We start from the raw sequence: 16912 nt of genomic DNA, 5'->3' as shown, positions 1-16912 counted from the left end.
ATGCCACAACCCAACAGACTAGCCACACTACCATACATCAGGAGCATTTCAGAACTGACAGCTAGACTACTGCGACCACTAGGACTTATAACAGCACACAAACCAACAGCCACTCTCAGACAACAACTCACCAGAACGAAGGACCCGATACGCAGCATGAGCAAAACTAATGTAGTGTACAAAATCCCATGCAAGGACTGCACAAAACACTATATAGGACAAACAGGAAGACAGCTAACGATCCACATCCATGAACATCAACTAGCCACGAAACGACACGACCAGCTATCCTTAGTAGCCACACACGCAGACGACAAGCAACATGAATTCGACTGGGACAACACTACCATTATAGGGTAAGCCAAACAAAGAACAGCCAGGGAATTCCTAGAAGCATGGCACTCATCCACAACTCCATCAACAAACACATCGACCTGGACCCAATATACCGGCCACACAGTTGAAACTGACAACCGGAAGCGGCAGGGACAGGCCACTATAAATGCCGGAGGAAATACCACAGAAGGACTTCACAGGAGGCTCCCAAGCACTGAGGATGTCACCTAGACAGGGGACGAAACGTTTGCAACAAAAAGTTCCAGCTCGGCGAACAGGACCACAACATGGAAGGTTTGAGTTATAAGGATAGGCTGGGAAGTTTTTCACTGGAGCATAGAAGGTTGAGGGGTGATTTCTTTTTTAGATTACTTACAATGTGGATCAGGCCCTTCAGCCCAACAAGTCCTCACCGACCTGCCGAAGTGCAACCCACCCAGACCATTCCCCTACATTTACCCCTTCACCTAACACTACGAACAATCTAGCATGGCCAATTCACCTAACCTGCACATTTTTGGATTGCGGGAGGAAACCGGAGCACCCGGAGGAAACCCACGCAGACACGGGGAGAATGTGCAAACTCCACACAGAGTTGCCTGTAAAGATTTATAAAATCACGAGGGGTATAGATAAAATGAATGGCAGATGTCTTCTCCCTAGGGTTGGGGATTTCAAGACTGGGAGCATATTTTTTTAAGTGAGAGGAGAAAGATCTAAAAAAGACATGAGGAGCAACTCTTTTTTTATCCAGAGTGGTTCATGTGTGGACTGAACTTAGAGGGAATGGTGGATGTGGATACAGTTACAACATTTAAAAGACATTTAGATAAGTACATGAATAATAAATATTTGGAGGGGTATGAACCAAGTGCCGACAGGTGGGATTACTTTAGTTTGGGATTATGGTTGGCATGGACTGGTTGGACCAAAGGGCCTGTTTCCATGCTGTTTGACTCTATGACTCTAAGAGAAAATGGGGAGACATAAGTGGTGGGAAAAAAGGAGGCAAGCAAAATTTGGACTTAAGTGCTTTGCACGTGTGGATTGCTTCTGAAAAATTGTCTATTTACATCTATCAATTCTCCTTTGCAGGCATGTGTGCTGCTCAAAGACATGTCCAGGTACAGGAAGGCCCATTGATCAGAGCAGAAGGATACCACGTAACCATTTGGTGTAATGTATCCGGATATGCGGGTTCCACACAGCAGAACTTTGAGTGGTCCATCTATCTGCCTTCTGCACCTGCAAGGCAAATCCAGATAGTCAGCACGAACGATCCTGGCTACCCCTATGCTGTGTATGCAGAGAGAGTCCAGAATAATGAGGTCTATGTTGAGAGAATTGATGGAGACTCAGCACTGTTACACATTACCAACCTACAACTACGAGATACAGGGGAATATGAATGTCACACTCCTAATACAGAAGCAACCTACTGGGGATCCTACAATGCTAAGGGGAATCTGACAGGTAAGTGATCCCTGGCTTTGCACTGATTGGTTATGTTACTGTGGCATGTAGCAGGACATAACAAGGCAACATTAAATGTGCAGCATTCCCTTTGAAGAAGCAACAAATTTTTAGTAACATTGTCAGGGGATAATTATTTCACAGGTGTTGCAGCAACATAAAGCTGTACATGTTTATTATATTGAATGTAGTTTTAAAATTGTACTTGGTCAAATTAAGTTTCATGTCTGTTCAACCAACTTTTTCACTCAGAGGGTGGTTTTTGTATGGAATGAGCTGCCAGAGGAAGTGTGGAGGTTGGTACAATTACTCATTTAAAAGACATCTGGATGCGTACATGAATCGGAAGGGTTTAGAGGGATACAGGCCAAATGCTGACAAATGGTTTGGGGTATCTGGCTGGCATGAGCGAGTCGGACAGAAGGGTCTGTTTCCGTGCTGTGCAACACTGGGACTCTGGACCCCAAATAGAAAATCGATTTTCTAATATTGCATTTGTGGATCTTTATCTTATTATTAAAGTAGGTTTCTGTTTGTTTACTCCTGCATTCAATCTTCACTAAAATACAAACTATAGACAAGGCTCTCTTTAAAATTGGTCCCAGGTGCAATACATTATTCAGACCAGTTGGTTACAGTAATATTTTGCGTGCCAAGGTTCTGAATAATGTGCTTTTTCTGGGACCATTTTCTGGGAAAAGGTGTCTCTAATGTGAAAAACATGTTGGTATGTAAAAAAGATGCCACTGCTTGCAGTAAAGAAAATGAAATATTTGAAAACCTTCCTTTCACTATCACATAGATACATGCTTAAAAATCTCCATTTGTACACTAGTAGCAAAGAATTTCATTTGATGTGAATTATGTTAAACTCATTCAACCCAGAATTAATATCCATTCGCATTCTACACCATTGGTTTCCTTTCAGGTTGAGTGCTCGATGCCTCACACATTTGGATAGTTTGCTTCTGTTTGTCCTTCGAGGTCTTAAAATTCCATTGAGGGTGGAAGTTTAGTCTTAGAAACATGAAAAGCCTTGAAGCGCAGGAGGAGGCCATTTGGCCTATTGTGTCTGACCTGGATCAGGCTTGCCTAAAATACCAACATACTTGCTAAGTAGCTATAAGTGCCTTTGCAGTTTCAATTGGCCCAGTTAAACCAGAAGGAGAACCAAGTGTAGTGGGACTTCGTGGCTTGAGATTACAACAACTCTTTATGAATAAGAAAGAGATGTTGTATGTTCTATATTCTAGATATTGGATGCCCAGGACTATGCACACTTGCAAGATTAGTGCAAACAGACTTAATCTCAGTTTTAGTATTCCATCTCCTCCATTTACACACACTAAAACAAGGTTACTAATTCTGGATGGTAGATGCAGAGCAAATCTTTTCCCATTGACATTTGAATTCCTTATTTTAGATCGTTAAACTAGCATAGTACACTGATTTTTAAAGAATCCTAATTTTTGTTTCAAGTGAGTGCTTTGAGTTGCTAACTGTTATCGGAGTCAGTAAGATGTTTGCCACAATTCAAGAAATGATGGACCTGTCAAGGTCATCCAAACCTTCCCATCCATGTAGTTCCGGCATCCCATATTCCCAATTCCTTCGTCTCCGCCACATCTGCTCCCAGGAGGACCAGTTCCAAAACCATACAACCCAAATGGCCTCCTTCTTCAAGGACCGCAATTTCCCGCCAGTCGACAATGCCCTCCACCGCATCTCTTCCACTTCCCGCTCCTCCGCCCTTGAGCCCTGCCCCTCCAACCGCCACCAGGACAGAACCCCACTGGTCCTCACCTACCACCCCACCAACCTCCATGTACAACGTATCATCCGCCGTCATTTCCGCCACCTCCAAACGGACCCCACCACCAGGGATATATTTCTCTCCCCTCCCCTATCAGCGTTCCGAAAAGACCACTCCCTCCATGACTCCCTCGTCAGGTCCACACACCCCACCAACCCAACCTCCACTCCCGGCATCTTCCCCTGCAACCGCAAAAAATGCAAAACTTGCGCCCACACCTCCCCCCTTACTTCCCTCAAAGACCCCAAGGGACACTTCCATATCCGCCACAAATTCACCTGCACCTCCACACACATCATCTATTGCATCCGCTGCACCCGATGTGGCCTCCTCTATATTGGGGAGACAGGCCGCCTACTTGCGGAACGTTTCAGAGAACACCTCTGGGACACCCGGACCAACCAACCCAACCACCCCATAGCCCAACACTTTAACTCCCCCTCCCACTCCACCAAGGACATGCAGGTCCTTGGACTCCTCCATCGCCAGACCATGGCAACACGACGGTTGGAGGAAGAGTGCCTCATCTTCTGCCTGGGAACCCTCCAACCACAAGGGATGAACTCAGATTTCTCCAGTTTCCTCATTTCCCCTCCCCCCACCTTGTCTCAGTCAAATCCCTCGAACTCAACACCGCCTTCCTAACCTGCAATCTTCTTCCTGACCTCTCCGCCCCCACCCTAGTCTGACCTATCACCTTCACCTTGACCTCCCTCCACCTATCGCTATTCCAACACCCCTCCCCCAAGTCCCTCCTCCCTATGTTTTATCTTAGCCTGCTGGACACACTTTCCTCATTCCTGAAGAAGGGCTTATGCCCGAAACGTCGATTCTCCTGTTCCTTGGATGCTGCCTGACCTGCTGCGCTTTTCCAGCAACACATTTTCAGCATGTAGTTCCGGTGCCTTGTGCATCACAATGTATACACTCCTCAGTTCATCCAAGAGTCATGTCATCTCCTGGAAGAGGCACAGGAACCAGATATAAAAAATAAAAAAAACCGTCATCTTAAAAATGTAGAAATACCTTTTCCAATTACCCTGACTGTGAATAGACATTGCACCCCCCCACACTTTGAGACGATCAAAACTAGTCCAGAATATGACAGCTTGTTTTATCCCACCCAATCAAAAACTGACAAAGATCGCACTTGAAGTGAGTGCATCAGCATTCACTACATGAGCTATCAGTCTGTTACAGACATTATTCTGATGAAGGAAGTATCTTCTGACATCTAACCTAGTTTTCACCTTTCATAACTTGAAATTGTGGCTGTTGTCCTTGCTAACCTTACTATTTGAAGCATTCGGTCAATGAAAGCATTGTCTAGTTCCTTCATTTCAAGTAAAGTGGCATGGTGGCTCAGTGGTTAGCACTGCTACCTCACAGCACCAGAGACCTGGGTTTGATTCCAGCCTCAGGTTGGAATGAGTCTCAGTCAGGTGACTGTCTGTGTGGAGTTTGCACATTCCCCCTTTGTCTGCGTGGACTTCCTCTGGGTGCTCTGGTTTCCTCTCACAATCCAAAGACGAGCAACTTAGGTGATTTGGCCTCAGTGATGTGTAGGTTAGGGGTAAAAGTAGAGGGTGGGGTACTCTTTGGAGGGTGTGGGCCTGTTACCACACAGTACAGATTCTAGACTTCAATCAGCTCCGAAGTCACCATCTTCCCAATTATAGAGGAACCCACGTTTTTTGAACCGTAACTTAGATGCTTCAACCTGGGAATTACTCTTGTGACAGTCCTTTATAACCTTCTTAAAATCTTAATATTATCCACCTTGGTGAGGGGTGGGGAGGTACCGAAATTACTATCTTAACATAGGCCTGACATAAGGATGCTAGTATACTGTCCTATAAGTGCATTTTAGTGCTGTATTCACTCCATTGCACTTTCTTCAGGTCTTTTGTCAAGAAGCCAAAGCAAATTATGCACTGGATTGCCCAAACGCTTTCTTCACCAGCTTTAGTACTGTCACCTGAATATATTCAACATTCACACATTAATACTTATCCAGTATTTCCCATGGGAATAACTTTACATTTTTAAATTTAAACATCAATCGCCAGTCAAGAGCCCAATTCATTGTTCATCCAGATCCATTTGCAAGGATTGTTTACAGCCTTGACTATTGCACAAATCTTACCATCATCTCCAAACTTGTAGATCATTCTCCCAGGCCTAGATTTAGCCTAGCCCAATTAGTTAAAATGATAATTAGCAATGGTCCTAATGCAGCATTCCAATGATCAGTCTCCAAACAGATCCAAAATGATCTAACCTGTTTCTGTAGCAGGAGTTCTCCCAGTTCTCAATCCGCTGCAGTCGGTCATTAGTGATAGCTGAGGCTTCAACATTTTAGTCGAGAGAGTGGTGCTGGAAAAGCACAGCAGGTCAGGAAGTATCCGAGGAGCAGGAGAACCAACGTTTCGTGCAAAAGCCCTTCATCAGGCATGTAGTAACTTCCCAATTAAGGGTTTTTGCCCGAAACATCGACTCTCCTTCTCCTCAGACACTGCCTGACCTGCTGTTCTTTTCCAGCACCACACTCTGCAGTCTTCACTTTTGCCAGCTTCAGCATTTTAGTCCAGCCTCAAACGGTGTACCCTGCTGAATGCTTTTTGCAAGCATATTTGGATGCAATAGACCATGTTGCAAAATTCACAACTAACATTTCCTTTTTGTTTAATAAAAGCCAAAAGAACTGTGGATGCAGTAATACAATTTGAAAAGCTCGGCAGGGTTGGCAGCATCTGTGGAGAGAAATCAGAATAAATGTTTTAGGTCCAGTGATCCTTCCTCAGAACTCGACTTCCTTTTTGTTATCTGGTTCCGTACCAACTCAAATAACTGTACAGACGTCAGTATCCCATCACCAAGTCACCCTTTATTTATGAGCGTGCAGTAAACTGGCTGTGGCCAGCCAACTCAGAGTCAATCCGCAACTGAGTAGATCCTAATCTCCTGGTTATATTGGTCAGCCAAGGCTTTCCTGTTTGGCCCAGGTTGACAACCCCAATCAAGAACTTCATAGTTAATGAGGTCTATCTGGTTCTAGTCACAACACCTACCCTTGGATTCTCGCATAAATATTTACAGAGTTTATTTTAATTTGTATTTTTCAAACAGACTTTGTCAAAGACATGTTATATGTATGCTATAACATAAGATCATGAATTGCTTTGGTTTAATTATAATATCTCAAAACTTGTCAAAAACATTTGTTAAGGAGAATGTTCACTTTGTAAATCCATGCATATTGTCAGTTAATAAAGTACAGGTCCTCAGCCTTACCTGTTCTCTTAGAGTAGTTTCCATAATAGTTTCTGATCTAAAATTGATATAATTGATTTATTACCAATGGCATTAGGAGTGGGTGGTATTGAAGTCTTTAATCAGTTATGATTGTATTAAATGGTAGGGCAGGCTCCACCAGATGAATGGCCTGCTTCAGTCCCTTTGTTCACAGAAGTAATATGGTGGATTGAGAGCTGACTGAAAACCTACTGCAGAAAAGGGTTAAAGAGTTTTGGATCTGCTTCAAGGCTGATCACTGCAGTGTTATGTTTGGACCATTGCTAATTGTCATTTTAACTCATGAATGTATATATGCTGCTTGTTTTGGGGAAGTAACGTATTACAATGTACATGTGCTATTTAGAAATTATTGCTATTGTGTTGTTTCTGCTAAATGTGGGTTTTCTTCCATTTGTCTTGCAACAGGATCATTTCTGACTGTAGATGCACCAGAAATCACATTAGTACTGTGTTTCCATTGGTGCCAGATGCAGTCCCAACTTTGCATGCCATGCCATGCTATGATATAAATGATACTAGTTGAATGCTTCCAACAAGGAGGAGATTCCTGCTGCCCTCCCTCACATGCTCACAACTGCTAACACTAGGCATTCCCAATCAACATGAAGAGTGCCACAGGCTCTTGCTTTCGTTTGGTTCATCACCTCACAGATACCTCAATGTGCTTTTGTTTGAAATTGCTCACCTCGGGAAGGTGCATCACCAAAAGAGTCAGGAGGTTCTCCCAGGTTGTGCTGCTTTCGAATAAGTTCACCCAATATCAGTAAGCAAGTGCAGAAGTTGAAATCAAACTAAAAGGTTGTAGACATTTCTCTGCAAATTCAATCCAGCTCTAATCAAATCTAGTTTAAAAAATGTTAGAACTGGCCCTGTTCCCAGATTGAATAATCACAATTGGAAGCTACTGCTAATGTGGCCATTTGCTGGTTTTTGAAGATGCTATTGAAGTGAAATTGGTTGTTTTGGATGCAAGGATAATATATTTTGCCATTGGTTCTGTACAGTGTTGTAAAATTATTTTCTGTTATTTAAAAGACACTTTCTTGCAGTTGACAGGCTAGTCATGTTGATAAAAAAAATGTTTACCGTTTATTTTAACAATAATTGTCTGCCTATTTGACTAAATACATCAAAGAACATATTTCAAAGCAATTTGTTTTTTTCAAATGAAATGTTCCAATCACTGCTTGATTGCAGTTTCATAGCAGAGAATACATTTGACATGCAAATAGGTTGGAAGGGAAAATAGAGGGGGAGCAAAATCATTTCTCAAAACTGGTGCAATTTTATGTGTTTTTTTCATCCCCTCCAATGTTCTGAAATGTACTCCATTGTGTAATTGAGATGTTTTCCAAAACATTAGTGGGGTGAACATATCATAGAACCACTTCAGTGGTATAAATGGAGAGCAAAGACTAACATCGTTGATGTGGTTACCTTTTATAAATGACATCCATAAAGTGAGAGACTAACCATTTCCTGTAAATTGCACTCAGTCAGAGACAGCTGTCTACTTTAACTGTCTCTGTGATTGCATGCACTGTAGTAATGAGCTCATGTTGATTAGATCGGTTTCTTGGCTGTCAATAGATATTGTCCTATTGCATGTAAAATTCACATTTGCCACAACATCTTGCAAAATTAAAATTAAAATTAAAATTTGAAAAGTAATTAGAGAAAATTATAACTAATTTTAATAATTTGTCAGTGAAACCAGACAAAAACGGCCCAAGGCAGTCTGCATCCCACACAACATAACGAGCATCAAATATTAGCTGGGGAGCGTGCTTTCTCAGTGCATGCATAATCACTGGTGACAGAGAGAACAACACAGCCTTGCTGGCCACATTACCTGTGCTATTAGTCTCCTAACACAACTTGCCTCCTTTTCCCAAAGTTCTCTTCTCCTGTCCACTCTGTAATGGTTCATGCCATCAATCCTAATTAAGTCTGTCACCTTAGTCAAGTGGCAGTTCTGCATGATGTAGTGTGTCAGTAGACTATTCAACTGCAGGTGGCATCACAATTTTGTCTTTGGCTAAATCCACTTACGAGTACTCAAAGACGTCGAATGAAAGTTGGGTGGAAAACCCACTTCCTTTGAAAAAAGAATTCCCCTCCTCAGCCCAGGGTGATGAATTGTCTCATTATTTGAACAGGTTATAATCAAATTAAGCCCTGTTAGAAGCCAAAATCAAAGATCCCTTTATGGTTCAGCAGATTCTTACCAAACAACAGAATCATAAATCTGGTTTTGATCCATTGCCTGTGCTGAGCGAGCTGCAGTTAAGACAATAGACAATAGACAATAGGTGCAGGAGTAGGCCATTTTGCCCTTCGAGTCTGCACCACCATTCATTATGATCATGGCTGATCATCCTCAATCAGTAGCAGTTAACAGAATCTGTTGCACCTCTGTGACCCTGAGGGGAAGCCTGATACCTGATCATTAGCTAGAGACTCCTGTTAGAGGTGCATATGGATCAATAACAAGACTTGATCAAGCTTAGCTGTTATGTCTTTAAAGTTAACTGCCTATTGACTTGCATTATCAGAGCATCATGTATGAACTGCAGCTAAATATTTTAATCAACCTGTTCAAATGCATTCTGATCTTTGGAGCAGGTAGAGCTTGACCCAGGCCTTCTGGCTAAGAGGTAAGGATGGTACCATTTCATCTTAAAACCCCATCTTTAAAGGGACATTGAAATAGAATTTTGTTGTGTATTTCGCCAAACCCCAGAATTGAACTAGGGATCTTTAGATCTTCAAGGCGAAAGTGAGGACTGCAGATGCTGGAGATTAGAGTCAAGATTAGAGTGGTGCTGGAAAAGCACAGCAGGTCAGGCAGCATCTGAGGAGCAGGAAAATTGACATTTCAGGCAGGAGTCCTTCATCCGGAATGAGGCTGGAAACCTCGGAGGTTGGAGAGATAAATGGGAGGGGGTGGGGCTGGGAGAAGGTAGTTGAGATTGGACGTGGGGGTAAAGGTAATAGATCGGAGAAGAGGATGGAGCAGATAGGTGGGAAGGAAGGTTGACAGGTGGGACAAGTCACGGGGACAGTGCTGAGCTGGAAGTTTGGAACTGGGGTAAGGTGGGGGGAAGGGAAATGGGGAAACTAGTGAAGTCCACATTGATGCCCTGGGATTGGAGGGTTCCGAGGCGGAAGATGAGGTGTTCTTCCTCCAGGCATCAAGTGGTGAGGGAGTGGTGGTGGAGCAGGCCCAGGACCTGCATGTCCTCAGCAGAGTAGGAGGGTGAGTTGAAATGTTCTTATGAAGATCATCAGTTGAAGATCTTCAGTTTAATGCTGTCCTAACTGAATTATTTCAGCTGCACCTGAAGTAGAAGAAAGCAGATTTCTCACCATCTACAGAAGGAGACAAAGTGGGCGGCACGGTGGCACAGTGGTTAGCACTGCTGCCTCACAGTACCAGAGACCCGGGTTCAATTCCCGACTCAGGAGTGGAGTTTGCACATTCTCCCCGTGTCTGCATGGGTTTCCTCCGGGTGCTCCGGTTTCCTCCCACAGTTCAAAGATGTGCAAGTCAGGTGAATTGGCCATGCTAAATTGCCCGCAGTGTTAGGTAAATGGGTATATGTAGGGGAATGGGTGAGTTGCGCTCCACGGGTCGGTGTGGACTTGTTGGGCCGAAGGGCCTGTTTCCACACTAAGTAATCTAATCTAAAAACCTCCCTGGGGACATACATCTTCAGAAAATGAAGACCTGAAGCTTTCTTGACCTTTACAACTCAGTGTAGTATATTTACCTACAGAGACTTCAAAGGGAAGTCTCCAACAGCAATACCACAAACTTTTCCAACATTCAAAGCATTTTCCCTGTAAATCAATTCTAATGGCCTCTGTCAGGCAACCTCCCTTCCTTTCCTTGTCAGTAATTTTCTGTCTGTTATTTGGAAAAAAAAAGGCCTTTGCTAATTGGCTTTTGGAAGATCACTCCTCCCATGGTACTACAAAATGCAGTGAACGTGTACTTAAAACTGCATTTCAGTGTTTATATAATGGCAAACAATTCTGCAAATAAATTTGCGCTTGGTCCCACAAATGTCTGAATTTTGCAGTTTGAGATGATGCAGAGTTGACATTATATCTTGCACTTGGTAGTGAAAGTTGAGCCATATGGGAGTGCAGCAGGGAAATCCGATCCTTATGACTGGAATTGAATCCTGGGCTCAGTTTTAATTCAAGCCCATCTGTCCTTAAAAGCTGCAGAAACCTAGATTCTCCAGTTAGCATTGTTTTAATACCAGCAATGATCCACTTAGAATAAATGGGTAATAAGTTCTGATGAAGGGAACACTCTGAGAATATGCACTTATAGACACAACACTACATTTTCAATATTTTCTGGTTTTATTTTCTTTTTATCTAAATTAATTCCAACTGCGGATAGTCTCAACCTTGGCTCCATTTTGAAGATAAAACTTGAGGATCTTTTTGATTCTCTTTGTCTTTCTGTTGCGTTATATTTAAAAAATTGAGACTGAGTATATGAGGGAGCAGAATGAGCACGTCCAGTTGAGCAGATCTGATTTATAAAGCAGCCTAGATATAAGGATGCAGTAACAGGAATAGGCCAGTCAACTCCTTGAACATGTTGAGTCATTCTGTTAAACATTGGGTGGTCTGTACCAGAAAGGGATGGATATGCCTTTGATCCATCAGCATGGGATTTTCCAATTAATAGGTGGTAGGAGTGGCTTTGTTTGAAAAACAGCTCTGGTAACTTTTGCAGCTGTTTTCCTCATTGATCCTTTCAAAATATATTTCAGCTTTTGATCACTTTTTGAAGTGTGATTTGGATATCACTGATGGGGCCACGTGGACCTGCAAAGTCAAAATACTGAAAATAGGTCAATGATGGTCTCTCTCTGGTTGCAAATCCAAACCTGCCTCTGAGAACTCATTGAGAAAGTGCCTGCAGCACTGTGGAAATCCAGGACCTTTATCCATGGATGCTAATTGACTTTGACATGATAGAACTGTATGAACAGAAAAGCTGGTTGTCTTGAAATGACAAGACCAATTTGCGCACTGAAACATTTCTTTGTGTTAGATCAGCATGCAGCAATGTAGAGGTTTGAAAAATATTCAATCCATCCAGTTGCATCTTTCTGTACCATGTCCAATTACAGGTAGTTCTCCTGTAACCCGGTAGTTGCGTTCCAGCGAAACTTCGCTTCATGGAAATAATGGGGCCTCAGGGAAAAGTGCGATTGGGGCAGACCAGCAAAAAATATCACTCACAATTGCTCAAAAACCCCCAAAAGCTAAACGCAAAGTATAACACAGCCCGAATAAAGGTTTAAATCATATTGGGTGACTTTAACTTTCCCAATATTGATTGGAACCTCCTTCGAGCAGAAGATTTGAATGGAGCTGTTTTTGTAAGGTGTGTTCAGGAGGGTTTCCTAACTCAGTACGGTGACAGGCCGACGAGGGGAGAGGCCATTCCAGACTTAGTGCTCGGAAACGAGCCGGGGCAGGTATCAGATCTTGTGGTGGGAGAGCATTTTGGTGGTAGTGACCACAACTGCCTCACATTCTACATAGCTATGGAGAAGGAGAGGATTAGGCAAAATGGGAGGATATTTAATTGGGGAAGAGGAAATTATGATGCGATTAGACATGAGTTAGGAAGCATGGACTGGGAGCAATTGTTCCATGGTAAAGGCACTTTAGACATGTGGAGACTGTTTAAGGAACAGTTATTGCAAGTGATGAATAAATATGACCCTCTGAGACAGGCAAGAAGTGGTAAGATAAAGGAACCTTGGATGACGAGAGCGGTGGAGCTTCTCGTCAAAAGGAAAAAAGTAGCTTACATAAGGTGGAGGAAGCTAGGGTCAAGCTCAGCTCCACAGGATTACAGGCAGGCGAGGAAGGAGCTTAAAAATAGTCTGAGGAGAGCCAGGAGGGGGCACGAGAAAGGTTTGGCAGAACGGATTAGGGAGAACACAAAGGCATTTTACACTTATGTGAAGAATAAGAGAATGGTCAAAGAAAGAGTAGGGCCAATCAGGGATAGCATAGGGAACTTGTGTGTGGAGTCTGAGGAGGCAGGGGAAACTGTAAATGAGTTTGTTGCTTCTGTCTTTACGAAAGAAACAAACTTTGTAGTGAATAAAGCCTTTGAAGAGCAGGTGTGCAAGCTGAAATGGATAGAGATAGAGGAAGCTGATGTGCAGAAAACTTTGTCAAACATTAAGATTGACAAGTCGCCAGGCCCGGACCAGATTTGTCCTCGGCTGCTTTGGGAAACGCGAAATACAATTGCTTCGCCACTTGCGAAGATCTTTTCATCCTCGCTCTCCACTGGAGTCGTACCTGAGGACTGGAGAGAGGCAAATGTAATTCCTCTCTTCAAGAAAGGAAGTAGGGAAATCCCCGGCAATTACAGACCAGTAAGTCTCACGTCTGTCGTCTGCAAGGTGTTAGAAAGGATTCTGAGGGAGAGAATTTATGACCATCTAGAAGAGCATGGCTTGATTAAATGCAGTCAACACGGCTTTGTGAGGGGCAGGTCATGCCTCACAAACCTTATAGAGTTCTTTGAGGATGTGACTAGAAAAGTTGATGAGGGTCGAGCTGTGGATGTGGTGTATATGGACTTCAGCAAGGCATTTGATAAGGTTCCTCATGGTAGGCTCATTCAGAAGGTCAGGAGGAATGGGATTCAGGGGAACATAGCTGTCTGGATACAGAATTGGCTGGCCAACAGAAGACAGCGAGTGGTAGTAGAAGGAAAATATTCTGCCTGGAAGTCAGTGGTGAGTGGTGTTCCACAGGGCTCTGTCCTTGGGCCTCTATTGTTTGTAATTTTTATTAATGACTTGGATGAGGGGATTGAAGGATGGGTCAGCAAGTTTGCAGATGACACAAAGGTTCGAGGTGTCGTTGACAGTATAGAGGGCTGTTGTAGGCTTCAGCGGGACATTGACAGGATGCAGAGATGGGCTGAGAGGTGGCAGATGGAGTTCAACCTGGATAAATGCGAGGTGATGCATTTTGGAAGGTCGAATTTGAAAGCTGAGTACAGGATTAAGGATAGGATTCTTGGCAGTGTGGAGGAACAGAGGGATCTTGGGGTGCAGGTACATAGATCCCTTAAAATGGCCACCCAAGTAGACAGGGTTGTTAAGAAAGCATGTGGTGTTTTGGCTTTCATTAACAGGGGTATTGAGTTTAAGAGTCGTGAGATCTTGTTGCAGCTCTATAAAACTTTGGTTAGACCGCACTTGGAATACTGCATCCAGTTCTGGTCGCCCTATTATAAGAAAGATGTGGATGCTTTGGAGCGGGTTCAGAGGAGGTTTACCAGGATGCTGCCTGGACAGGAGGGCTTATCTTATGAGGAGAGGTTGACTGAGCTCGGACGTTTTTCATTGGAGAAAAGGAGGAGAAGAGGGGACCTAATTGAGGTATACAAGATAGTGAGAGGCATAGAGTCGATAGCCAGAGACTATTTCCCAGGGCAGAAATGACTAACACGAGGGGTCATAGTTTTAAGCTGGTTGGAGGAAAGTATAGAGGGGATGTCAGAAGCGGGTTCTTTACACAGAGAGTAGTGAGAGCATGGAATGCGTTGCTAGCAGCAGTTGTGGAGGCAGGGTCATTGGGGACATTTAAGAGACTCCTGGACATGCATATGGTCACAGAAATTTGAGGGTGCATACATGAGGATCAGTGGTCGGCACAACATCGTGGGCTGAAGGGCCTGTTCTGTGCTGTACTGTTCTCTGTTCTATGTTCTCTGTTCTATATTTATTAATGAAACAGAAGTAAATTTAACAGATTACATTGGGTCATCATCATTGGCACCTTCAGGTGCAGTTGTGCTTGCAGAAGTGGATGGCGGTGGTTGATCGTCTTCAGACTGTCTTATGTGGGTTGGTTTAGATTATTGGGTATGCAGTTACAAGAACAAATTAGAAAGGCAAATGGTACGTATAAGGGTAATGCAATCCTGCAGGAAACATACAGGGCTTATACAGCAATTATACAAGAATAGAAAGGCAAATGGTACGTATAAGGGTAATGCAATCCTGCAGGAAACATACAGGGCTTATACAGCAATTATACAAGAATATTCTTGTCTCAGAGGGAGAGCAATGAACGTTAATAGGTTTAATTTTTGAGATGAAACTGCTCAATGTATAGTACTGTACCTCTCACGTGCTCTGGCTGCACTGATATCGGCACATGCACAGAATGAAGCATGCAAAACGATCGTCACTGGAATCGTGCTATTGTGAACAGAGGTAAGTGTTCTCGAAAATATCATTCCCTAATTCTTCACGACGTTAGAACCAAATTGTGCTGCCAAAGCACACTTTATATAAGAACCAGCTGTAGTTGTTCCTCAATTTTGATCCTGGGCAGTAAAGAATTGAAATGAACATGGAAATGGAAAGGATATACAGAAACCCAGTAAAAATCAAAGAGTTCGCAAGGCTGAGGATGAAGCCTTTCGCAACAGGGCTATATAGCATAAATGCATAAGCCCGTGTCTGGTACCTGACTCTGGTTATGGTCGTAGTGAAGTGTGTATGGTATCCTCTTGGTATAATGGCAAGTGGGTGGGAGTGAAGGTCCTGGTGAGGGAGTTAGGGCAGTACAGTTATGGACATGATTGCAGGTATGGGAGACAGCTATCTGCTCTTGGCACAACCACCTAACAGGAGGATGAAGGATCTATTTGTAATGGTTGAGATAAGGAGAAAGACCGAATAAGACTGCTTGGCATGACAAGGAGAAAAAGGAAGGCAATGTGTACATTTGGAATTGGTGTTTCTGAGGAGGGAAATAGCAGGGCATCACTGACTGAAGATCATGGTTAGGGATTCCAAAGACTTTCTTGTCAGGTCCAGAAAGAGCTCTGCCCAGTCCTGCTTCTGTTCTATAAAGAGCTTAAAAGTAGGCAAACTGATATAAAACTTACTGCAGTCTCTACTAGTTAGATAGCTCCTAATAGAGTGCAGCACCTCCCCAATGATAAAGTCAAACATACATGTGGAATGGGGTGTTGACTTATGAATCCTAAATAGGCCCTTGCACTTTTAAAATGTGTCAGGGCCTGAGCCTGAATTGGTACCATAAATAATGAAGGGGGTTGAGGCCTGTGTAATTAACTGGAGGAGACAGTTACTGCTGAATAAGGTCTGTCCCTGCTTACAGTGCTCCTGATGTTTTGATGCACTTTTGTACTCACTGCAGCTGTTAAATTTTACATGACATTTATTCAAAGAAGAGGAGAGAGATTTCCCCGTGTGCTAACCAATGCAGTTTCTTTAGTAAAATTGCTTAATTCAATTAATCTAATCTCATTAATCAGAGGGAAATGGTGTGGGTGTGTTACTTTTCGGAGGGTTTATGTGGACTAGTTGGGCCGAAGGGTCTGTTTCCACACTGTAGGGAATCTAATCTAATCGAACCTCATCCCATTTGCTGAACTCCTGCCCTGAGAGATCCATTATTGGTAGCATCACAGTGACTGCAGCAGCTGAACCCACTGAATGGACTGAGCAAAAACTGCTTCCTCAACTATATGAAAAGAAACCACCTTTACTGTCTGAAAAGTGAAAGAAAACACTTCAAAAATATTGCTGTTTGAGTGTGAGCACGTGAATGGAAGTTCCTTCTCTTTCTCCTCTAGCAAGGACATGTGTGCAGCAATTGTAACGAGATCAGCCAGATAGACCACATGGAATATAAGTTCCCTGATTGGGTCTGGTAATCTGGTCCAATCAAGGAGCCCTGGCTGACAGACAAAAAACAGGATTGTCAGAGGATGTGTTCACTCCGAGTTGGCTCTGAGGGAGCTGGATCAGTGTCAAGGACTCGACATGTGCAAATAAAGGGTGATTTGGTGACAAGGTACCAGCTTCTGTGGAGTAATTTCAATTTGCTTACAAAGTAAAAGGCAAACTTGGGGAGTTTACCTCTCCT

The 16912-nt window shown here is 43.2% G+C and overlaps 1 protein-coding gene across 1 annotated transcript in view; it reads left to right on the top strand.

Moving 5' to 3' along the window:
• Positions 1-16912, top strand: part of LOC122555183 (immunoglobulin superfamily member 3-like) — a 244144-nt gene that overhangs the window by 87683 nt on the left and 139549 nt on the right. Inside the window, exon 2 of the mRNA XM_043700921.2 lies at positions 1432-1809. Within this exon, the coding sequence (XP_043556856.2) occupies positions 1432-1809 (378 nt within the window). The remainder of the gene's footprint in view (positions 1-1431; positions 1810-16912) is intronic.

This window comes from Chiloscyllium plagiosum, unplaced genomic scaffold (genome assembly GCF_037043375.1).
Source record: "Chiloscyllium plagiosum isolate Xiang-an unplaced genomic scaffold, Cpla_swu_hap1 HiC_scaffold_12, whole genome shotgun sequence".
Taxonomy (NCBI): domain Eukaryota; kingdom Metazoa; phylum Chordata; class Chondrichthyes; order Orectolobiformes; family Hemiscylliidae; genus Chiloscyllium; species Chiloscyllium plagiosum.
Note: the sequence above shows the minus strand (reverse complement) of the source record. Positions and strands in the feature narration are given on the sequence as shown.